The 26134-nt window shown below is 40.1% G+C and overlaps 2 protein-coding genes and 1 long non-coding RNA gene across 4 annotated transcripts; 2 read left to right on the top strand and 1 right to left on the bottom strand.

Moving 5' to 3' along the window:
* The first annotated feature begins 3111 nt into the window (after positions 1 to 3111).
* On the top strand, positions 3112 to 6065 carry LOC107281541 (uncharacterized). Of its 2 annotated transcripts, XR_001547383.3 has the most exons (6): positions 3112 to 3299; positions 3500 to 3566; positions 4270 to 4451; positions 4514 to 4606; positions 4729 to 4828; positions 5664 to 6065. It is a non-coding gene; the product is annotated as an uncharacterized lncRNA (long non-coding RNA). The 2 variants fall into 2 exon arrangements; XR_010742358.1 differs by lacking the exons at positions 3500 to 3566; positions 4729 to 4828; positions 5664 to 6065 and having other exon boundaries at positions 4514 to 4692.
* Positions 6066 to 8627: 2562 nt separating this feature from the next.
* LOC4343098 (CASP-like protein 1D1) lies at positions 8628 to 10914 on the bottom strand. The gene is made up of 3 exons (NM_001422122.1): positions 10258 to 10914; positions 10003 to 10129; positions 8628 to 9160 (listed from the first exon to the last, which is right to left on the bottom strand). The coding sequence occupies exons 1-3, from the start codon at positions 10530 to 10532 to the stop codon at positions 8939 to 8941; spliced, it is 624 nt and encodes a 207-aa protein (NP_001409051.1). The 5' UTR covers positions 10533 to 10914; the 3' UTR covers positions 8628 to 8938.
* Positions 10915 to 24499: 13585 nt separating this feature from the next.
* Positions 24500 to 25776, top strand: LOC9268308 (uncharacterized). The gene has a single exon (XM_015790223.3). It carries the CDS (start codon positions 24721 to 24723, stop codon positions 25270 to 25272), a length of 552 nt encoding a protein of 183 aa, XP_015645709.1. The 5' UTR covers positions 24500 to 24720; the 3' UTR covers positions 25273 to 25776.
* Positions 25777 to 26134: the final 358 nt, after the last annotated feature.

The following is a 26134-nucleotide window of genomic DNA, read 5'->3' as shown; positions in this document are numbered from 1 at the left end:
GACCAAATCTAATATTTCCTTCACCGTGAACTATCTGAAATGTGACCTTACTTGACATTGTGCCTGATGAAAACAATAACCGCGTTAACCTCGCATTTCTGTACTACGCCCTAAGTTACATTCTCTACAATATTGTTCTCTAAATTTCTAAAAGTAGGTTACATTCTCCAGATCAAACTAAACTACATCTTACAATTAACACTACTGTCTATGTCTCAATTCATACTATTATATTCTATGCTCTGGATCTACACATATGTGCTGTGTGCTACAGATCTGCTAAAATATATGGAACTAAAACTAAAACGCAACATATGTACTCAAACGTAATATATTAGTACAAATGCAAAAGATGTATGGGAGCATACCTGTGATGAAGTGAGCGAACCAGCAGGGCTTCGCCGCTCCCCTTCTGCTGCCCTCCCCTCTCTCTCTCTTTCGTTTTTTTTGGATTTTTAGTGAATATAATGAAATTTCATAGGGGAGGGGCTGGGCTTTATAAGGGGGAGGCAAAAATCGCCCTCGCGGAGGGCGGCAAGGGGGCCGCCTGCAAAATTCCATGCCCCCTCGCCGCCCATTTGCAGGCGGCCCCCCGCACAGTGCAAAATCGCCCTCGCGGAGGGCGGCAAGGGGGCCGCCTGCAAATTTCCATGCCCCCCCTCGCCGCCCATTTGCAGGCGGCCCCCCGCACAGTACAAAATCGCCCTCGCGGAGGGCGGCAAGGGGGCCGCCTGCAAATTTCGTTGACGGCCGTCGCCCGAGAGCGAACGGCCGTCTGCCACGTCATTTTCGCCGCCCTCTGGGAGGGCGATTTTTAAAAATCGCCCTCCCAGAGGGCGGTAGGCGACTATTTCCGTCAATTTTCAAAATGGAAAATTATTTTTGTAAAACTTTTAATAATAAAAATTATAAATAAAAAAAATTCATGCCACGAATGGGCGCATCATGGGCTGGGTTAGGTGCTCTTGCACAAAAGGCCCAAGCAAGCCCAAGTGATAGGGAACAAAAGCTTGTGCAGCTGAATTTATGGGCATCGAATAGAAGAAAGGCATTAGAGGCTCGGGAGTGGTGATCTGGTTACGCATGAATTGAACCTTGTGAATGTCTCTATCCCTCTCAACTCCTCATACTATCTCTTCTATAATGTTCTAGAACCTTCTAGAATCATGTATAGCTTATTTCTTACCACTTTCCAACAAATACATGTGATTGAGTTGAATTAGAGATTGTTGCTATTTAATTTGGTGAAGAAGGTTGCTAACATATATCTGAGGTATAACAAAGAAAAATGGAAATGGCAGTGTAGATGGTATATAAAACATATATACTCCAGCTCGTAGTTTTACAGACTTACGGTTAGTGAAGTACAAATTGACATAGCCCATTCTCGTCTTTTAGAAAGTTTAGACCTGAGTAAATATAAAGTTGATAAACATAATACTATACTAATATATTAGCCAATCAAAAGAAATAAATGCTTCTAGATAAACATGGAAATTATGATCATAAATAGTCCTTAAACCACAGTGAATACTAAATTTGGTACTACTCAGATTATTGAGAAATATATGTAATTTGAGCCATTCTTTCTGTCATCACAGTACTGGAATAACATGTTTATTTTTAGCTTGGACATAGAATATGGTTTAAGAACAAAATTAAAATAGCAATATATATGATGCCAGAGGTGACAGGAGAAAACGATTAAGATGTGTCTTCTTCATGTTAACTGGACAGCCCAGGCAGCATATGCTTGCGACCGTCGTTCCATTCCCAATACCTGTACCATTCTTACATATTTAATTTATAGAATAAATTTCTGTCTACTTTTAACTTCTAGATACATTGTAAGGTTTGTTTCCTTTTTTTTTCTATCTTGTCACCTCAATTTCTGGAGATTGAATCAGGGGAGTGGAGCAGAAATTGTTATGGTAAGATAACGATCTTGAAAGGTGAAGCAGTTTTCTGAACAGATGCCAACATGCGTATACATGGATGGCTAGCTCTGCTCTGCTAGGCTTGAGGCTGTAGGTGCTCACCAATACTTATTACTGTTTCAGACTTGGACTACAAATTTATCGCAAATTAAGCCCGTCGCTTGTAATGTACTCCTCGTCACTGTGATTCTGTGAGTTACTAACTTAATATTCATTACTACACAAATCATTTTTTGTAAAGGGGGCCATTAGGTTGCAGGCGAGCCACTTGTGTATGGGGAGAGCTGTGGAGATTGTGATAGCAAATAGCTAGAATGGTGACATTTGAGAGCAGCAATAGCTGGTAGTTGTGTATGAATTCCAATTGTGTATGGCATTTTGGTTTATATATCTTTTGTTCATTATTGGACTCGAAGACAATTAGGACTACCATTATATTTTGCCAAGACAACTGTCATAGTCTGTTTCAGCCTACTTGCCAATCTACAGCCAGAATACCCTCAGAGTGAATTACCACCATCACCAGTTGATATAGTTTGCATTCCTAAATGATGTTGCTAGGAAGGATTGCTCGCTCCTCGAACCTTATATGGAACAGTTTTATTTCAGAGTTTCCATTCACATATCTATAATACAGATTTGAGTATACTTTGGGTCATCTTTTATTACTCGTGTTTCATATTGGACCACCCTTCAACTAATTTTTTCACTTTCGACCGGGTAATTTTACCTTTATGGTACTTTGGATCACTCTCAACTCTTTTATCCATTTATATCCAATTTGTCATATGTCAAAGTAACGGTCAACATATATAGCTGATGGAGTTTATTACGAATAGGAGCTGGTGTAGTTGATGGTCGTTCATATGGTTAAGAAGCAAGTCGGAGTGCTTCAAAGTGAAATAATTGCAAGATTACTCGGTCTAAAGTGAAAACATTAGCTGAATGGTGGTCTAAAGAAAAACGCCGGCATAAAAGATAGTATAAGGTGATCTTAGTACTAGTCTAGGCTATAGTTAAACAAATAGTTTTACTCATTCATCATTCATCATGTCACATATCCAATTATCCAAATTAATCTGATGAGTCGTATCGGACGGCATCGACGCCTCCCTCCCGATCGCGCCCCTCCCACGCCCCCTCCCCATGCACCTCCTCCTCCCACAACCCTCCCAGAAACCGCACCTCCCTCCCACGCCTCCCTCCGCCGTCTCCGCCGCTGACGCCGGAAACCGCCCCAATCTCCTCCCCCTTTTCATTCGCACACCCTCCTCACGCCCACATCCATCCCGTCACCCGCCCACTCGCCGTCGCACGAGCCTCCCCGTCGTCGATCCCCTCCCTTCTCACCCTCATCCTCAGGTATTGTTGCCGATTGTCCTGTCTCCGCTCGTCGCCGGCCCCTCATAGCGCAAATCGTCATCCTGCATCGTCGATTCCCCATGCCTCGATCTCCCGTTGGGCTTCCTGCCGCTCGCCATTGACCATCGCCCATGGCTCCTCCAAGAGTCACCGCCGAATCCGGTTCTTTCATCTTATGATGGTTTGCCTGTTCTCTGCAGTTCAGCTTGGTAGATCAGTTTAGCGTTGAGAAGCAAGCTGTTAAAACATCCACTTAATGCAGAAGAGGTCATAAGCTCCACTCCTGAAAATTCCACATTTTTTAGATATCCTCACATTATTCACCCTATATATGTTTTCAGTTGTTCCTGTATATTTGGTACACTATTCTCGTTTAAGTTGTATGTCAGTTCAAATAGAATCTGGAGCGATGCTAACTTATGGTGCCAGCTTCGAAATTTGATTGCTCATGGAGACAGGGGACAGATTATTATTTTGTCTAAACATTTCTGAAAATATAATTCTGAAACTATGGTGAAATGAAACACTCTCATTTCTGAAAAATTCAGCTGCTGTATGGGTTGCTACTAGCCTACGGAATACATGGTTCAGTTTTAACCTGGCAATGTTTTCTTCGGGTTCTGGTCATTATGGTGTCATAAGAAATAGTCAGGCCACTCCATTCAAAAAATGGGAAAGACAATAAAGCTTTTTCAGTCAACAAGAGACGATAAAGGACTATTTTTGCATGTGCTCTTTTGCTTGGAGTATTGTGTGATTATATAGCTGATTGAGCTATGTTTAGAAAACTGAACTTCCCAGAACTAAAATTGAATAGTCTATGGCATGACCTAATCATTAATCAGTTCTCTATTTGTGAGACTGATAGTTGCAATTTTATAGAGGATGGTCTATCATAACAAACTAAATTACTTCTATGATTTTTTTCTTAAATCAAAGTTGATACATTTGTGACTGTTCATTGTTTCAGGCTGAAGGGGGACTCGTTGTTTAAAAAATGAAATGAAAACTGCTATCCATGTTGACTCCATCGATTCATTTATCAGATCAGGGGGTTTGAATGAATAAGGATATCTATGCTGTTCATGAAGTGCATAATGGATGGTGTGATCCTCTTTAATCATACTGCTTCCTTCAGAGTTCAGATACAAGGTAGAATCTTTTACGCTACTTTCAGCTTAATTGATTGATTCATTTTCGTATTTGACTTGCAGGGCCTAACCATGGTAACTAATGATGCACAGCTGCTTTGCTCCAGGGTGAACCCTCACTCTGCTGGTTGGATTTCAGCCGTGGATTAGCAACTGGTTCATGTTCTGAAATTTTTATAATAACCATCCTCACTCTGTAGTATTTGAAATCAACCTTTCAGTTTATTCTGAATTTTTATGCATAATATAACCATGCCAGTATTTTGGAATGAGTGTAGAATTTGATCCGTCGGTTCTGAAGAAACCCGGTTACTTATTAGAAGAAGCAGAGACCACAACCTGGCAGTGGCTGGTCACTTCAGTGGTCTCCAATTGCATGTACGTCTTAAAAAGGATGTTTGGATTACAAGTATCTATGGTATAGTAGAAACCTAAAATTAGATGTACGAAGGTACGTAAAAAAGCAAGAAAAAATTGAGTTGCAACTTCGAAAGAAATATACTGTTTCTTCAATTAGGGCTATCTACATCAGCTGCATTTGAGAGATATCCGAACTGTTGTAGTTCAAGGAAGCATTTGAAATAAAAATTCTGGTAACAGCCTTAAATTAATTGAGAGAAATATCCTAATTAGGGCACACAGGATCAGTTGGATCTGTTGAGTTTCATAAAGAAGAGGTGCTTGTGCGTTCATCAAATAGCTCGGACGAAGCTGTATTTTCGCTCTTGTCTGCTAGCAAGCCATCTAAAAAGTCAAAGCGTATCGTCACATATTTGAAAATGTGTTTATAAATTTTCAGTAACTTGCTTTGTAAGGGAAAAACACCAAAGTTTCTGTGCATTTGCTTCGAACATTTGGTTCTGCAGTACTGTTGACTATAAAATACAGCTCAACAGAACTTTATTTTCTCACATTTCTCATAACAAGTTGGATATGGAAAACCATCGACTCTCATAAAAGACTACGCGCAATTATTAAACTCAAATCTATTTTAAAGCATGTGAATAGGAGACAGCAAGCTTTAGAATGATTCTGAGATAGCTCCATTTTTTTATCTTGTCTGAACTTTGGCTGTGAGCTTAAATGATTAAATCAGTATGTTTTTCATTTTTTTTTCAGCCACCGAATCCTTTTTAATAGTTTTTTATTCTTCTATCTATAATGCTTGTGTGCATGCTTCTTATGGATTGCTAATTATTTTACACATGTGCAGAATAAGTGTAATTAACTGGGGGAGTGCTTCTTGAAGTAGATAGAAAGCTTTGCTACTTTTGAAGAAAACAAGTTGATAATGGAGAAATTGGGTGAGACATCATTCATTCTACACAACTTTGAGAACTGGCTGAGATGTAAGCCTGGAAAATAGACATCCCATGTGAATAACACAAATGAACATCGAAGTTATATGTAGCGCCGGAAATATATAGAAGATAGCTCATGCAACTGTACACGTGACATGGGTTGTTCAATCCATAACACTATGCATTGTTGATCGATTGGTGATTATTGTTCCCTATATATTCTCTGGGCATTGACACGAACCGCATAACATTGCAGGGCCATATATCTTGAGATATTCATAATTGCGTTTGAACCAATTTTTTTTACAGTTGCATACGATTGTGTCTTTCAGATCTATATTTGACTCTACACGCAATGTCATGACTTATCCATCATATCGCTTTAATGTACTTAGCATTTTCACCTACATAAATGATTATAGCATTGCAATGCTCAGTTATGGCTCTATGTGAATCAAGAAAAGATGGTTTATTATAACGTGATTAATCAGCAGTAAAACGATACGGGGAAAATGTCAAGTGAATAGCTATAATGTTCACGGACAAAGCACAAAACAGACCTGGCCTTGCCGGAGGTTATTAAAGCTCAAATGTACAAATCATATAAAATTTTTTTTGCTAACATGAAATTTTAAAAATTATTAAAGACAAATAGAATTGTACCGTAGCGTTTAGCACGGGCATATTATTAGTCTTGTTAATTCACCATAAATGGTGGTCGCTCGATCTACTGGTGGCAGACCAAACGAGAGTAGAAATACTCCGATTCAATTTTGGATATTGTTTGGGCTCATGGGACAAAATAATATTGCTCAATGGAGCAAACAAAATCACTCAATTCCGACGAAACACGAGGTTTTCCCTTATTTTTCAGATGGAACGGAATCTAAGGGACTAATAATGGAAAAGCATATTGTGCTGATGTACGCATGTTCCACATGTTTGTCCCCCTTACTTTGTGCCATTAGTTTAGGAGTTCATGGAAATTAAACAGGTGCGACATCACTATGTTTCAGGCTCAAATGTTTGTTTGATCCACTCTCGCCGTTCCAGATCCCTCTCCCATTCAAAGAAACAATAACAACGGAACTTCTGTACAAACTTATGTGTATGTATGGTGAAATGGAAAAGCAACGGAGGTCCTCTGGTAGGCAGCGCGGCTATATATAACATACAAGAGCTAGCCAAGCTAGGCGTGTCAATTAAGACTACTAAATTTGTTAGCTTTAATAATTTACTGAAAACAACATGCTTCAGCTGTATTTACAATGAAGGAAGGAAAGGGGACATTGGAATTAACAGTACGCAACTTATATATGCCTGTGACAAAAAAATTCCCATTGCACATTGTTGGAGAGGCGATTCTCCGACAACAGGGAAGTGCAGAAGACCCCTCCCTAAAAATGAAGATCTGACCAGGGGTTAGTTGCACACGACAATCAAGAAGACAATCTGCGGGGCCCAAGCTCCCTGCCAAGCAGATGAACACAAGAGATTTATAAAGGTTCAGGCCACCGGAGGTGTAATACCATACTCCTGTTTCTTTGTTGGTATGGATCTGGTGAAATACAAACTTTGTCTTTTCCAAGTTAGAAACAAGCAACCCTTTCTATGTAGCATGTCCCTTTTCTGTTATAGTATAAGAAGGAGCTCACAGTGCTACTAGTCTTTTTGCCTTGTCATTCGGCCTTCTTGTCAACACCGGCTAGTCCCCTCCAAAAATTCCCCGAGAAACCTACCTAACAAATATGATTACAATACCCCAGGCTCCTCGGGCTCACATTTGGGCCAGGTGGGTGCGCCAGCATGCTCACCACGTGGTGAGTGGTGGGCCTGGCGAGTCCCAGCCTGCTCGAAATGGTGCCATGGTTACAATTTTGCCTGTTTGGCTGAATCGGGTGTCGCTGGGCATGTGCGACGCGTGTCTAGAGAACCACCGGTCCTAAAGATTCAGCGCTAGCAGCTTATCCACGTCTTTTCGTCTCTAGACTGGCTGGGGTTCCCTTATTCCATTATTTTATCTTGCACCAATTTGTTTTACAATCTGTGTAGGTTTGATGTTATCCATGTGTTCCTAATATGGAGATGCAACTAAATACTCATTAAATTTATAATTAGCTTATACATGACCTCAGATTATGGAATATAACAAATGCCATGTTGTATTAATTAGTTAAGTTGTATAAATCTTCGAAAATGCGACATTAGTTCATTTAAGTTTCTACTTAATGCTCATGACACCTATTTATATTATAAAGTGCATTTGAAATCCAGAAAGACACAAAGGACTCAAGTCACACCAAAACAATCATGCAAAATGCAAGCACTCCCTATGCTTTATTTTCATTTTAAATTAGCAAGGAAAAAGTTTTAAATTGTTTCCAAATTTTTCATAAGCGCACTAGCTATATTAGACATATCTAGGTCTTAGATGGAAAATTTTTAGATTTTTATTTAAGAACATCATTTTGAATAATTTTAGATGCAAAATTTGAAATTTAAATTTTTGGGTATGTTACATGTACTACAGAAAATTGCATGAATTTTTCCATGTCCATCAACACAGTGACGTGATTTTGCGGTGTCTCCCATTAAATTACATAAAATTTTAGTGTCATGCGATAAATTTTACCATTAAATTAATATATATGACCCAAATATATGTAGTACTCCCTTTGTTCCAAATTTATAGCTAAAAATGCTTATATTTTTAGACGGAGGAAGTATATAGGTAAGCTTTCAGGGCCAGCCGCTACACGTAAACACAGGCGCAAAGCTACCTGCAAAACATTATATTTCTCGGTCGATAACAACATATAGATCACCTAACTGGAATACTTTGTTTCTGCTACACAAGACTCGATCCACACAACGAATGATAGTAAAATTTGATGCAACGGAATGCGACAACGTTAACGTACATGTTCTAGTTCATTAGTTCAACCATGAAACATTATATATCACTGAGAGGATAACGTTGAATTTCCGGAGATGTGAGACAACAGCTAACATATACGGCCGGCAAGCACTAAAAAAACATCACACCACCCAAATGTTTCAAACACTTAGGGACAAAAACTAATTAAACACAAGAATCCATCCACACACGGACGGTCGATGCGACGACGGAAGCAAGCAACTCTACGGTCCGGGGGCGGCGGCAGCAAACAAGTTCATGGGGAATGAATCAACGGCTTCGGCGGTAGAGGGAGTAGGCGTTGAGGAAGGCGAGGAGGACGAGAACGATGGCGGCGATGAGGGCGAGGAAGGTGGAGCTGCCGATGTGGCGGCAGAACTTGCCGTAGACGTTGCATATCTTGTTCCACCGGGTGTGGGAGTTCCCCTTCAGTCCCACCCACGCCACGGCCCCCGCTGTCCCGGTCGCCGACGCCATCACGGCTGCGTAGAACTGCCACGAATTTGCACACAAGAGCAAAAATAAATTGGTCAGAAATATAAAAATTCCATCCCTTTTAAATTTAAATACGTCGCGTTATATACTCCCTCCTTCCCTAAATGTTTAACGCCGTTGACTTTTTTAAACATGTTTGACTGTTCATCTTATTCAAAAACTTTTATGAAATATGTAAAACTATATGTATACATTAAAATATATTTAACAATGAATCAAATGATAGGAAAAGAATTAATAATTACTTAAATTTTTTGAATGAGACGAATTATCAAACATGTTTTAAAAAGTCTACGGTGTCAAACATTTTGACACAGAGGGAGGACCATCTATTAGTGTGTCCGATCCCCTGATATGTTCGTTGAATTTCACACACCATGACTTGTCGTACGTACGTAGTGTGTGTGATTTGATATTAATTTGTTGAATATTTTTCCTTTGCTTTAGTTTTCATACTAGCCAAGTCAAGGCGGTGAAACTGACCAGTATATACTTCAATTAACGTTACTACTTCTATAACGAAATATCTGCAGGCTACCTTTCCAATCATCCGTCGATATAGAGTATATATACTGTGATTGATTGAATTAGTCGTTCCCTCTTAAAATACTTTGATTAAATTTTGATAGTATAACTCTATGCTCTGACTAATATGCCCGAGTTACATCAGCTAGGGGGATGCTACGTCTGTACGTCGAAAAATCGACGGTCATACATATACTATTTAGTTAGTACTACTATTTGACAGGATAATTAACGATCGCAAGAGCAGTAGTAGTTCGGTAACCATGCATGCATATGCCGTGTTGAAACAGTTTACGCATGCATAGAGAGCTCACCACATCAAGCAGGATGAGGTAGAAGAGCGTCTTGGCAGAGCAAGCCGAGCTGGAGAGCAACCTCACCGAGCTGATGGCCGTGATCAGGCTGTAAAAGCACGTCGCGCACAGCGCAGCCAGCAGATATCTACAGCCAAAAACCATCCCAAAAGTCAACAACATATATAGGAGTAGTACACAATAGTACATATATCCAGTACAACAAAGCAAAAAAACAAAATCAATAACATATTAATTATTTTTTAGTGTACTCACATGAGCGCCGGTGAGTGCGTGTACTTGGCGGGGACCGGCGCGAGGATGAACTGCGGCGGCCGGATGACGAACGGGACCATCACCGTCTGCTTGGCGGTGACAAGCACCACGAGCGCGGACAGCGACACGGCGAAGAGCAGCGCCCTCAGGGCCAGGTTGGCGCCGGAGCATTTCGCCGGAGCCGGCCCACCGTAGCGGCCGCCGCCCGACTCCAACGCCACCGTCGCCGTCTTGCCGCCGGAGCTCGGCGCCGTTGTGCCATCCACGGTGGCCATATTGCTTCCTTCAGCTAGCTCTAGGTACAAGTTTTCCAGCAAGGTCGCAACTCGCACACGGACAGTTAGTTGTTGGCGTAGAGCGCAGCTGTGTTTATATATTCGAACGATCGACGCCGTGTCAGGATGCACGTACGACTCGTCAGAATGCACGCTGTCAGATCAAGCTAATTAGTTGTCTGATTAGGAGGCAAATCTTCTTATTAGTTATTGCAAGTACATATTACACATAGAGGAAGATATAGTGATGGTGACTAGCTAATTTGGCGAGCTAGTTAGAGCTTCCATTAGCTCTCGCTTAGGTTGGACCGGTGTGGCTACGTACAATGACTAGTCGATGGATGGATGAGCCATGCCGCCATAGGGCATTCTTATACGGCAACTACCTTCGACCCGGCCGGGCCGATCGATCCTTCAATTCGTTTGTTATTTATTGCAGTCTTGTTCACATCTTGGAAAGTCAATGCTCATGATCCACTTGTTCATAAATATAAAGTGGCATAGAGAAAATTGATTTGATCCAAAATTAACTTTGCTACCATCACAATTATAAAATATAGTTATTTCTATTACAGTGCCTTGTCCCAAAATAAAACTATTTCTGTACTTATCATCCTCTCAAGTCTCACCAATCACAACCGTTCTCTATTCAATTTCTTCACCAACTTTATCTTCTCAACCAATCATAATATTTCTCCAATTATTTTCACCTACTTTCTTGCTACTTGTAACCATCTAAAAAATACTTATATATTTTGAGACGGAGAAAGTATTTCTCAATCGACTTATAATGATTTTTTTTTTTAAATCAGCGAGGTTTACAAAAGATATGCCCAAAATTTGCGCAATATAAAAAGAACAGTACAATTTTTCTATGACATAAATTTACTTGTTAAGTTGCTTTATATTTTGGAAAAAAAAGTCCATTCCATTTCCTTACTTCTATTTCACTGGACCACTTAACCCTCTAAACCATTCTTTTTCTCATTTCACTCCCGAACTATTGAAAATGGTTCACTCTTCACTCCTCTTACACTATTTTTCCTTCTCTATACTTATGTGTCAACATTTTATTTTTGATTTTTTTTCTCACTGTTTACGTAGGTTAAAAGCACTTAAGACTGATTTAAATACAAAACTTTACTGGTAATAGTACCATTTTTCAACTTTGATAACAGTACCGTTTATGGCTATAACTAATTTGAACTTAAAATACAACTTGTATAAAGAGTAAAATAAGAGAAATGATATTAAGGTGTAAAGCGAACCTTTTCCAATCGTTTAGGGGTAAAATCAGCCACAAAAGGGTTCTGGGGTTTCTCTCATCTTTTTATATGTTCACGTGCTTATTTATTTACTTTATATTTTCCTGCACTTCTCATCTATCGCTATTTATTTGTAAAATAATATATATTTCATCTTCTCTTTAATAACATTAGTAGCTCTCATAGTTGAATCTAGTATTTCCCCAAGCTAGCTAGTTAATTCAAAATCTAATTAAGAATCGATTATTTCGGCCCTGCCAATTTTGAATTTGCTGTCTTACTGCAAGTTCCATTCCAAATGGTACGTTACAAGCTTTGACTAAATTGATTTTGTGTTTATTTACAATTTCTTTTTCATTTGTTCATGTCACAACTTCAATTTGATTTTAACGTTTTCCTGTTAGGAATTAGTGTTCTATGTATTAAGTTTCATTTGAATATTATTTGTTTTTTAGGAATCTAGTTGCATTTTTTGACCTTTCAAAACATTTTGTTTGTAAATTAAATTATTTTCAAAACACAGATAAGTTGGCAAAGTTGCCCACGTATCCAACTTGCTTGGAAACATGCAAGTACATTCAAGCGCATAATAACACAATGATAGGTTTGGACGTTTGGTGAGCAGTGATCTACGTGGATGATTGGAGATCATGACAAGGATGATGCTACATTCGTTCTTTTTCACTTGACATTTTAGACAGTGACAAAATTTATGTGTATATAACTAAGGGAAAGACCCCATTTTAATTACTCCCCAAACTATTTCAACAAAACACTTACCCCTAAACTATTTTTTCTCATTTTACACCCTGAACATTATTCACTTAACTTCCCTAACACTATTTCTTTTTTTCTCCAGATAAGTCATATTTTGCGCTGAAAACTTGGTAGAGGATGATAAATGCATTACAACTTACATCGTCTTAACTTTTTTTTTTCTGAAATTATTTCTCACTATTTACGTAGGCTGGAAGCACTTAATACTGAATTAAATACTGATTTAAATATCAAAACTTTAGTACTTTAAGGTTCAAGCAAACAACCATGAAAAAATTGGAAATATTTTTATACTCTTATAACAGTACCATCTATATCTCTTAACAAATAATTTCAGCTTAAAATGGAACTTAAAAAGAGAACAGATTCACTAGCTTAGGGGATAAAATAAGGCGAAAATAGTTTAGGGGGTTAACAGATTCATTTAATTTGTTCTAGGGAGTAAAATGGACTTTTTCCAGTTATTAATGTTTCATCATTTATGTTTCTAGCTATATATTGATAAAAAATATTAAAAATAAAACACATGAAATGTTTTTTCATAAAAAATCTAATCAACATCGTTTTCACATACCAAATCCTAATATTTCTACACATGTATTAATGAATTAAGATGTGGAGATTTGACTATAAGCATTTAGTATGTTATCCATTTTAGAATGGACGATGCAGTTTATTTCTCGTTAGGATCCGATTGGGTCCCACGGGAAGCGGGCAAAGATGCCGTCAACACATATATCGGCAATCTCTATCGCACAAGAAATTTGAAAACTCTAACTGTTGGTTAGTCAAACAAGCAAGCATAATTAACGTTGATATCACGATATTGCAGATGGCTTTTCGGTACAACAAATGCAGCCATCTATTTCAATCACCAGTCGCATCCACATTCACGTTCTTATCTCGTGGTAGGAACTATCTCTGACGACACTGTTGTGAACAAATTAATCAGCGAACTTACAAATGGTACTAGCATCAAATATATCTGCTACTGTGACCAGCCACCAGTAGTAGTATTGTTTTCCTCAGACAGGCAATAGGATCAGTGTGTGGATGGATGGATGCACACGTACTCGTACTGACGGATGAATTAGCTGACATGTTCCAACGTAACTCTTGCATGCCTTCCCAGTAAACCATCTTCATCCAATATGGTCGCCCCCAACTGCCAACAGCACATGCTCGAAAGTCCACCCACTAGAACAGATACCATCATATCAATCGGGCGGCAACCCTCATCTCAATCGGGCATGGCGTCCGTCACAGGCTAGAAGTTACTGATATGAAAAGTTATCTCAATCGGACAAACGGCCGTCACAGATGAACCTATCTCAATCGGGCCATAATTAAAGCCCGTCATCGATAGCTTTGACCCAGACGACCAGTCAAACTATAGTCCGTCATAGATGACCCTTATCTGTGACGGGTATTAACTATAGCCCGTCACAGATAAGTCATCTCAATCGAGTCTAAGTTAATGCCCGTCACAGATGAGTCATCTCAATCGGGCCTAAGTTAATGCCCGTCATAGATGAGTATAATGCCAAAAAAAAATTTATTTTTAGGCATGCCGTCCCGCGTCTCTCAGAGCCAGTCTTTTTTGTCCTTACTCATGTGCACCTGGGAAGAGCTTCCCGATGGGTCACCCTTCCCGAAATTGCTTCAGGCCAAGCACGCTTAACATCAAAGTTCTTTGGAGATCAGCTTTCGGAAGAGTAGTTATAGTGAGTATTCTATTAGTCCTATTAAGCCCTAGGCCAGGATGTCACACCCCAACATCCCTCATTCATATACATTCATTCACATACACAACCATCAAAAATTATAAACAACAAAATTATATAACTCATCGAGATCTACAACTATTGTATCGGTCCTTTGTACAAATAATTTCATTTGAACAATTCAAATTTTGAATTTTCAAAATTTGACAACTTGGAACAAAAATTAGGGTTAATAAATGATTTTAAATGGAAAAGTCACCAAAACCAAAGTTGTAGAGCTCATCGAGGTGCAAAATTTTTATTTTGGTCATTTCTCCATCTAACTATATTTAAACAATTTGAAATTTGAAATTCAAAGTTTAAGAAATTCAAATAGAATTTTTTGTTAGTGAACGACTTCAACTAAAAAAGTCATCAATAACAAAATTGTATAACTCATCAAGATCTATAACTTTTATTTTGGTCATTTTTCTATATAATATTTTTTGAACCGTTTAAATTTGAATTTAAAAATATGACAACTTCAAACAACATTTTCAAATACTAAATAATTTCAACTGAAAAAGTTATCAACAAAATTGAATAACTCATCAAGATCTAAAACTTTTATTTTGGTCATTTCTTTATCTGCTAAAGTGATAGTAACATTGTTCACAAAATTGACATATCTCTTATCAGGTTTTATAAGAGACCAAAATAAAAGTTTTAGATCTTGATGAGTTATTCAACTTTGTTGTTGATAACTTTTTCAGTTGAAATCATTTAATATTTGAAAATATTATTTGAAGTTTTCATATTTTAAAATTCAAATTCAAACGGTTTAAAAAACGTTATATAGAAAAATGACCAAAATAAAAGTTATAGATCTTAATGAGTTATTCAACTTTGTTGTTGATAACTTTTTTAGTTGAAATCATTTAGTATTTGAAAATGTTGTTTGAAGTTATCATATTTTCAAATTCAAATTCAAACTGTTCCAAAATTATTATATAGAAAAATGACCAAAATAAAAGTTATTGATCTTGATGAGTTATACAACTTTGTTGTTGATGACTTTTCCATTTGATATCATTTACTACGCGTAAAATTATTTGACTCATAAATTGAATTATTATACTGCAAGTTAATTATTTTGCTATAGTTCAACTTACAAATATAAACATTTCATAGAAAAAATGGAAAAAATACTCGGTGACGGGCTTTAGTTAATGCCCGATAGATATTAAGTCATGTCAACCGGGGATTAGTATATAGCCCGTCACTGATGAGTCATTTGTAACGGGCCTCAAGTTGGTGCACGTCACGGATGATGGTCATCTGTGACGGGCCCTAACTTAAGGCCCGTTTGAGATATAGAATGTTATCTCAATCGGGCACAAAGTTGGTGCCCGTCACGGATGATGGTCATCTGTGACGGGCCCCAACTTCAGGCCCGTTTGAGATATGGAATGTTATCTCAATCGAGCCTAAACTACGGCCCATCACTGATAGGTGTCATCCATGACAGGCTTAAGTTTTATGCTCTTCTAATATGTCTGTGCGACCATATCTCAATCGGGCACTTTTTCGGCCCGATTGAGATCACTTCCTTGTGACGGCCCGCTATTTCTAGGCATGTTAGAGGCCGTCACAGATAGAAGGATCTGTACTAGTGACCATTAATTGTAAAGTTTGTTTAATTTGCAAGTGAATTCACCAATTGCTCGGCACCAATACATGCCACCGGCACCTATAGGTAAAATAGAACCGGCATCTTTGTGTCTGCACAAGCCAAAAAAAAAACAAAGAAACTCCAGCTTGAATCGAGCCTAATCCAGAACCTGTCCACACCCCATGATCCCCTCCACATCGTCACATCTAGAACAATGTTCAACACATTCATCAAAGCACATTCATCCAGAACTTTACATCCAGAACAATGTTCATTCGATCCAAATCCGTACACACATGAACAAGAGAAACATGAGATAAATTTAACAAGAGAACATGAACGAGACAAAAAAAAGACACCAACCATAGATCCGGTCATCTATCAGCACTCGAACCACAACAGCGTTGAGGATGATGCGGCGGCGATAGGGCCCTTGGGTCGCCTCCTCCTTTCCCTTGAGCGTCGCTAGGATGGCAGTGGTGGAGAACTTGATCTCGCACGTGAACACATCGGGGAGGGCGGGGCGCTGCCACCGGCCATGGGAGCCCGCCGCCTCACCTCCCTCACCTCCCGCGGGAGGGCGGTGTCCGCGAGTGGTGTCGGCGGCGATGAGGAGTGCGAGAGAGGGGAGAAAAGCGAGAGCAAGAGAGGGGAGGCAAAGGGTTATTGGTGGAGCTTGAGGAGGCAAAGGAGGCAACAACTACCCACCACATGGTCTCTACTGGTTGGTTCGGCAAACTCTCATCTTCACATTGTCAGTTCCCTTCTATGGCAATCAATCGCGGACATGCCACAATTTTTATGCGAGATCTCCACCAGGGCTTCCTCCATGCCAGCACCAGTATATATAGGCTACATCCCATGTGATATGCTCTCAGGTGTCTCAATCTCTCGATGAGAGGGTTAACTTCGATTGGAAGGATGCGACATTGATGACCCGACTACAATAGTCAAAGGACGTTGCGCCTTAGCAATTATACATCAACTTCACGGGTTATTCGTGATATTGATGGAGAACAATTAACCCAACCACGAGGGTATTTGTTCCTATAAGCAATCGATAACTAGCAACAAGACAAACAAGCAACTCAAATTGCAAATAAAATATAAATCCTTCAATCTATATGCAAAGGTGGGGCTTCATAACGAGAAAATAGTGATCGATTTAAATAACTACGACTTTACCCGGTAAAGTAGTGACGCTAAACTTTGATCTAAACAAAATCAAAACTAAATCTAAAGGTATATGTAAGTATTTATACATGAAAGAGGACTAGGGACGGTAACCAGGATGTGGCACACCGCCCTACATCCTACAAGGCCCATTGACCCAACTGAAAGTGATGCAGTACTATGGGTCTTGGTTTCCATGAACAAACCACAACTCTTTTGGCAATTGCGGATGAGTCAGATTGAATTTTGAAGTGATACCGGATTAGTTTGAAAGAGGGCAGTATATTTACATCAAGTACTTCTAGAGATAAAACGGACTTCGGAATTGTTGGTATTTCTTAATGACATTACTAGAAATATAATTCCCAGCAATGGCGCAGAAATACTCTTGATATATTATGGTTACAGAGTTCATCCGCAAGCGCATGGATATACCATTGTAGCATTTCACCCAAGAGTATTCCAAGAGTATCATATTTATTTAATCCCGTGGGAAGATCATAGAAGAAAGAACCTTACTAATAATTTATATGTTACTTGTAATAATCATAGTCTAAACAGGTGTTAATATCATCCAAAGGGTAGAGTGACACACAAGCATAGAACTACTCATCCTCATACCAAATTATCTAAGCTAAGTGGAAAGAAAGTAGAAAATAATCTATTCCTATACTTCTAGTATACATATTATACATACATTCTAGTTATATGATTAACTAGCTAATACCCTCTTTCCGATGCCCTCCTAGTACTTCGAGAAGCCCCTGATTGCCGAGTTCCTTACGACAGCCCATCATTACCATACAACCGGGGCTAAATACGGAGGAGTAACCTTCCCAGGAAATTAACTTAGGACCATATACACGCGCGGAGGAATACCCGTGCTGAGCTGTCACCATCAGCGCCCCACCACTCATCCGCAGCATATAACCCCAAATAATGATACCCAATAATCTAGACACCACGCCTAAACTACCAGATACTATACTCTAATATCATCGTCATGACATAGAGTAATTGTAATAGCAAACATTATACCCGTACCTATGCATCTCCTAGATAAGCTAGCAGTATAATCAGTATAACATGAACATAAGTTGGCATTCATATACTCGGAAAGTATTTCAATACCAGAAATGTATAAAGAAGAGTATTCTAAATAAAGTACAAAGCTTACAAAAGAGGAAATGAGAGCTACTAGAGCTATACCCGAACTCCTCCAAAGGCTTCCGGACTCCGATTTCAATTCTATTCCTACTCCACTAGCTTAAGAATACTAAACTAAGCTTGAGAGAATATGAGAGAGCATTGCTTGAAGTGTGTGGAGGAAGTGAGGATGGGAACTCCTTTTATAGCCTCCCAATGACGGTTGTGATGGTTGGAATGGTCGGAAATACTCTCCAACTGTCATTGGGAGCTAATCCACACCGTCCAGGCAAAGCACTGGGTTGGATGGCACTGAGGAGGGTTCAGCCAAACCCCCTGGTTCGGTCGAACCATGGGCCGGCCCAACTAGCCCAGGTTTTGGCTGGCGAACTCCTTTGTTGCTTCTCCTCGCAGACTTTTGAATTTTGGCCCAATTGTTCGTGTCAATTCTGAGTTCTTGGCCCATTCATGCATAAGTCTGATTCTCGACATCGTCCGATTGATTGATCGTCTGATTTGATGTCGATTCTCCTCCACTTTATGGTTATCCTCTGCAAAAGGTTAGTATACCTAATACTAGTGGAATATTATTATTCTAACACAAATATGCATTGCAAGCATAACTAGTTCTCCTTTATTCCGGTAATATTGACGGTCGAAACTGATCGCTAATGACCGCCAACAGGAATCAATGAGTATGCTTGGTTTAACTTCTGGCTTTTCAGGAGGCCGAACTGGAATCATGTGTCTTGCATAACCTTTTGGATTGTGTGTATCTTTCTGCATGATTGCTAAGTAAAATAACATCATCACAAGCTTTTAGTAGTATCTCACTCAATAAACTGTGCTTATGCATTCTAAGAACGAATTTATTGGATAATTGAGTTAATTTGCACAGGCTCGAGTAATTGATCCTTGTATATTTGGTTCAACTTGTGGAGTTGATGTGGTTGTATCTGTTGGTATTTCTTAGCGACACTACTGGGAATATAATTCCCAGCAATAGCACTAGAAATAATCCTGGTATATTATGGTGACAGATATGATTCACAAGCACACGGATATACCATTGTAGCATTTCACCCGGGAGTACTCCAAGGTATCGTATTTATTTTATCCCAAGGGAAGACATGATAAGAGAGAACTATGCTAACAATTCATATATTACTTATATACATCAAAGTCTATGCATGGGTTAATTCACTTCAAAGGGTAGGGTGACACACAGAAGAAAGAACTAAGAACTACTCTCACTAAAATACAGTCTAAGCTAAGTAGAGAAAGAACAAGAAAAGTATCATTCCTGTACTTCTAGTATACATACATCTTTAGTCTATACTTGCTATTATACACTCATGCAACCAATACCCCGTACCCAGTGTCCTCTCGAGAGACCACCCCTAGTTGCCGAGTTCCATACGACAACCTGTCATGGCCATACAACCGGGGCTAAATACGGAGGAGTACCCTCCCCAGGAAATTGCACTTAGGATAATATACTCATGCAGAGGGCACCCGTACTGAGTCGTCACCATTAGCGGCCAGCCTCTGAACCACTGTATATTACCCCAATTAATGGTATCTAATAATCTAAGCACCGCGCTTACATTACTAAATACTACTCTACATCCTTGCAACCGACATAGAGCAACCGGATACTCGGACACTAAACCCACACCAATACACCTATCTGGAAAGCTAGTTACATGACTATATTGATTCGAGTATAAAGTAAAGTCGGTACTCAAGTAATATGAATGGAATAAAATACCGAACTTGTATAAAGAAGAATATTCTATTAATTCAATAAGTCTTACAAAAGAAGAGAGGGAAGCTACTAGAGCCATACCAGAAATCAACTGAAGACTTGAGGACTATGAAGACTATTTTATTTCCTACTCCACTAGCACTAGAACTACTAAACTAACTTGGGAGAGCTCATGATCTTCTTCTTAAGGTGTGTGAGGGAATGAATGAGAGGTGGGGTATTTATAGGTGGAGAGGTGCCTTGGGAGTGTGGAGATGCTTCAAGCATCCTAGGAGCATCTTTGCTCTCGTCATGACATGTGGCATGATGAAGCATCCAAAGAGCATATTTCATCTCTTCTTGCCATGTGTCCACGATGTTTTCTTCAGGTAGAATTAGCTCCAACCGTCATAGGATGCCGGTAGTAACCGCCTGGCCGAAGATGGGCAGGATTGGGCCAGCTGGGGGTTCGGCCGAACCAGGGGTTCCGCCGAACCTTAGCTGGCTCCCCTGGCCCACAGCCTTCTTCAGGATGCTGACATGTGGGCCCCACTTTATGGTACACAATGTTTTGGCTCAGAATGATTGCTCATTTCCGAGTTCTTGGCCCATCCATCCATAAGTCTGATTCTCGACAGCGTCCGTTTGATTGATCGATTGTTGTACTGTCGATTCTCCTCCATTTTGATAGCTTCTCCTGCATGGTTAATTTTCCAAGCATATAGTGGAATAGAATATTTTATTTATGGAATAATGCATTGCAAGCATAGCTAGTGTTCATTAATTGGGTAATATTGACGGTCGAAACTGGTCGACAATGACTGTCAACAGTATCCATGGTAGAGATGTCCTTATTATCCTCCCATTGTTTGAATTGAAGTCATCCTTGACTCAAGCTCATGCTCTCCGCCCAACTACGACTTTAGATCAGCCACACTGAAGGCATCGCTAACAATGTAATCTACAAACAACTAAATCTTGTATGCATTATCATTAATCTTAGTAATTGCTTTAAAAGGACCATCGGCTCTAGGTATCAATTTTGACCTGTGCAAGTATGGAAATATTTCTTTTCTCATGGGCAACCACACGAGATCACCAAGTTTAAAAGTTAATTCCCTTCGACCCTGATTACTAGTGACCTTATACTTGTCATTCATGCGTTCTATGTTCTCCCTAGTGGTTTCATGCAGCTTTAAGACAAATTCAACACGTTTAGAAGCATCAAAGTTCACTTTTTCAGAAGATGGCAAAGGTAAAATATCAACAGGAGCATGAGGATTGAAATCATATACCACGTGAAAAGGGTTCGAGTGCAATGAGCGATTGTATACAAACTCCACATGAGTTAGAGACTCTTCTCACATCTTCAAATTCTTTTCCATATAAGGCCGCAACATTGTTGATAATGTGAGATTGACCACTTCTGTTAACAGCGATGACTTATTGAAGTCAAATTCTTTTGTCCATCTGCTTAGCGATGATTTATTGTGGAAAATAGCAGCTTGGTCCCCAACTTGTTCCACAAAGTTCTCCAAAAATAACTCAAACTGTGTCACAGTCTGAAACAACTGTAGACATCACTTCGTTTAAGTGAACGGCTTCCCTAAAAAATAACTCATCGATTTGTGTAGCATCATCGCTCATATGAAAATGTATAATATGTGGCATCATAGAAAATCTACAAATATATACTATCCCTCCCCCTCTTAGTCCTATATAATCTCAAAACAAAATTAATTGAAATATCCTCCCACAGAACGCTAGGAACAGAAAGAGGCATGTACAAACCATGTGATTTAGTCGAGACTTAGCTTTATTACACGTGGTACAATGGGAAACGCAGTGCTCAATGTCTCGCCTCATCCTTGAGCAATAGAAGTGGCTAGCCAACACATCCTCCGTATTTTTCATGCCAAAATATGCCATCAAGCTGCCTCCATGGGCTTCCTATAATAACAATAAACGAACGGAGCTAGCTGGAATGCATAACTTGTGAGATCTAAATACAAAACCATTAGTAATTACAATTTTGTTCCACATTTTTCCTTCCATACAGTACAATAAAAAACCTTAAAATCAACATCATGTACATAATGATCTTTAATCGCTCCCAAACCAAAAAAAAATTGAAATCAAATTGTGAAAGCATTAGCAATAACATTCTCCTTATCCTTATGGTGTTTTATGACATAAGGAAAAGATTCACAATTACTATATGATTCAGTTTACTTTGGCTTCGAATATGCTTCAAAGATTAGTGATTAGAATGTATAACAAATTCCTTGGGCCATAAATAATGTTGCTAGGTTTCTAAAGTTTGAACTAAAGCATATGATTCTTTATCATAATTAGAGTACTTCAAACTAGGCCCATATAACTTATCACTAAAATAAGCAACAAGTTTACCTTTTTGAATCAGCACACCTTCGGTCCCAAATCCACTAGCATCACAATCAAGTTTAAGGGTCTTACCAAACTAAAGGAGTTGGAGTAGTGGCGCATGTGTCAAATTATCCTTCAACAAGTTGAAAGTCTCTTCTTGGGATTGTCCCCATTGGAACAGAGCGCCTTTATCCGATAGCTCATTCAATGGTGCGGCAATGGTATTAAAATCCTTCACAAAATGATGATAGAAAGATGCGATAGCGATGGGACGTTTATGAGGCATACCATAGCGATTACTGTTTATGGTAGTTAAGTGCAAACTTTAACCATCAACTCCTGCATAAAAAAATGTAAAATAGAATACCAAACTTACTGGTAAGGGTTTATTACTAACCATTTCCACTAGAATTGGTAAATGTGAGTATGCAAGTGAATGCTGGAGGAAGATTCACCCGCCATGCGACGATATGCACCTCCGACCAAAGATACATGTCAGTCAAAACTGACTAAACTTGAGCCAATCCACTGCTAACCGTCATAGGACCCACCTGTCATTCACTGGATAAAGTTGATGGCTGGTGACGGTGGAGCTGGTTCGGCTGTCAGTTGAACCTGTGCTAGCACCCCCAACCATCCCCTTGCATGTGGCAGCCTTCCATTGGATAGTAATGGCAGTTGTCGGTGAACCGACCTCTACAACCATCATTGAAGGCTATAAAAGCAGGAGCTCAAGTCACTCTCCAATGCAAAACAACTCACTTATATTTTAGGCACCACTTTAGTATGCGGAATTAGGTAGAGAGTGAGGGGAAAATACGAAAGGAGTGCCCCAAATATCGGAGTTCTCTCCAAAAAGTTCTGGAGAAGTGTAGGGTTTATCGACATTCTTCCATTGGAGTTTCAGAGAAGCACTAAAGTTATCGGCATTTTTCTCTCGCTTGTACCTTGGCGGATGCTTCTTTTAATAAATTAAGTAATCGAGCTCCGCCGGTCTATAGAGGGGAGAAAAGGAGGTAGAGGCGTGATCTCTGGAGGAGTGTCTCAGCTTTGTAATATCACTCACATGGTTCACGGGGGGTGCTATTCTAGTGACCGCCTGGAAAATTAGTTTTCATGGTCATTGACTTAAAACACTATGTTTGCAGGTGGGGATTTAATTTTACAAAGTGGAAAACAATCACACTTCTAAGGCTCTGTTCGGGAGTGAGGGTTGGGAACCCTCACTCCTCGGCACACAAAACGAAGCAGTATTTTAGTGCGTGATTAATTAAGTTTTAGCTAATTTTTTTTCAAAAATTGATTAATATGATTTTTTTAAGCAACTTTCGTATAGAAACTTTTTACAAAAAACGCACCGTTTAGCAGTTTGAAAAGCGTGTGCGCGGAAAACGAGAAAAAGGAGTTGGGAACTTGAACTACCCAACGGAGCCTAATAATGGCGAGGAACTAATGTGGATCTCACCTTGTATATGAAAATCAATTTTTATAGGCTGCCACTAGGATGATATTTTGCATCTTCTACATATATAATTGCAAATTAAAGCACATGACAAAGAAGATTTCAATGTACAGACCAAACCACACATTTTAAAGTGAGAGGGATTTCTTTTTCAATAATACCTATCAGAGCAGTGCAGTTTGTCCTGGATTTTTGTGTAACTACGGTGCAGTTTTGGCATTAAGTGATCGATGCGAACCGAGAAAAGCCTTCAAGTTTTGTTTAGAGCAGGTACAATAGGGTACAGTTAGCAGGCGGTAGTACTATACATCTAAGATAAATCCTACATGGAAGAGTGACAAAATAGGAGAGAGAGAGAGTGGCTGGCGCTTAATCTATGGCCGGGCTGCAGCCGTAGAAAAAGCATCATGACCAATCGTCGTCCATGCATGCTGCAGCTGCAAACTTTTCTCACCATTTGCACGCTTCCCAATGCCCTCAATGAGAGAGAATAGACTATGAGAAAATATTTTTTTTGCTGAGTTGGAGTTTCTGTAGCCCGTTGCTGATTATACTATTAAACCTGCTCTTAGCTGGTTGGAATTGGGACAACAACCAAAGCTATAGCTGAAGAGACCTCAAGGAGTAGTAGGAGGATGGGCGAGCCTCTCGAGCTCTCCCGAAACAGGCGTTTCAGGAGAAAAAAAAAATCCCCTTTTCTCCCGGCCCCTTCCCTTCCATCTCCGGCGACCCTCCGATCGCCGGCGTGAGGGGAGGGGGTGGGATTTTCGTCCCTTTAGTAATCTATTAGCTTAGGTGTTGGTCTTCTCTCGTAGTCGGGTCTTCCTGTCGTCGGGTTCTTCCCGTTTGTTCAAGTCGATGGATCGCCGGAGTTCGGCACCGTCGTCCCGGCGACGGAAGGAGTCGCTTTTAGTCGCCGAGGGTTTAGTTTGGAAAAACAGAGGAGGAGTTGCAATGAGGGGAAGGCAGATCGGTCAAAGGAACTTCTTCAACCTGTCAGATCCAGCACAAGTTTGGTGGCGCTGCCCCCTCCCTGCATCTGGCCGGCACGCAACGACAGTTGCGGCGTTGGCTGCCTTGTCCCCGGACACCATGACCCACCCTCTCCGTCTCCGGCCTCTCCCCCTCCAGATGTTGGGGCGGCGACGGTGTTTGTTGGGGTGGCGACAGCTCTCGGATTCAAGGACAGCAGGTAACAAAATATTTGGCAGCCTGTGCTTCTCGAGAATGCTGCGTTGGTGCTGGTCGGATTGGTGCTTGCATGATCTGTTGGTAGATGGGCTGGGGATGATAGTTGCTCATCAAGGAATTGCAGCTGGCCACCAGGTTAATTTCTCCTCATCCTCCTTTGTTGAGCTCCAAGCTGAAGTAGAAAGACAGCAGATCAATCAATGCCATCCTAGTTCTTGACTAAGGTTGGCCGGAGTTTGGGGACCTCTTTCTTGATGTTTCTATACAGTGGTACCCATGCTGGGTTCGTCGTTCGGGTTGAGGGCAGACCGTCCGTGCAACCTTGTTTCGCAGGATTGCAGTCAGTGCTCCTCAGATTCAATGATAAACTCCGTGGAAATCAACTGTTAAAGTCCGGTGAAGCTCACACCAAAATCTACGACTCAACAACAAACCTTCAATTTGTGCCGTTCCCGTGGAGGCAACCAAAGGGGATTATCGGTTTGTCAAGCGGTGTGCACGTCAATGAAGGCCCATGGATGTAGTCGTCGCGGCAACGCCGCTACTCCTGTCGATCTCATCCATTATCACTGTATGGCTACATCAGGAATTTGTTTCCCTTAGTTCAGTCTGTCTCATCTTTAGAAAGGATGGTTTGGTGTATGATCAATTTGTACTGGGGATTCTTTCCCTAATCTCTGTCTTTTCTATATAATAAAATGAGTACTTTTCAAAAAAAAAAAACCAAAGCTATAGCTTAGCACCTGAACCTACAGAGAGCCACATACATCTCGTTTGATGCAACTTCAGTGCCATACTCTTCGAAGGCACGGCTAGGCAATATACCGCTGCCTGCAGCCATGGCCCTTGACGGGCGCCGTTATTTTGTCCAACAACGGCACTTTCCAGTCTCCGGTGTGCATTCCCATCATTCTCCGGATTCTCTGGCTAGCTCATTCCAGATTCCTCCCATTTCCAGCATCTAGACTAGCTAGCACAGCTAATTCCTCTTCTGTGTTTTTCTTCTAGTTACATACACTGATCTCTGTTCACCACGTAAGTATCACGTGGGACCTGCATGGCGGACACGGGGGGACCAATA

This window comes from Oryza sativa, chromosome 7, assembly GCF_034140825.1.
Source record: "Oryza sativa Japonica Group chromosome 7, ASM3414082v1".
NCBI classification, from domain to species: domain Eukaryota; kingdom Viridiplantae; phylum Streptophyta; class Magnoliopsida; order Poales; family Poaceae; genus Oryza; species Oryza sativa.
Note: the sequence above shows the minus strand (reverse complement) of the source record. Positions and strands in the feature narration are given on the sequence as shown.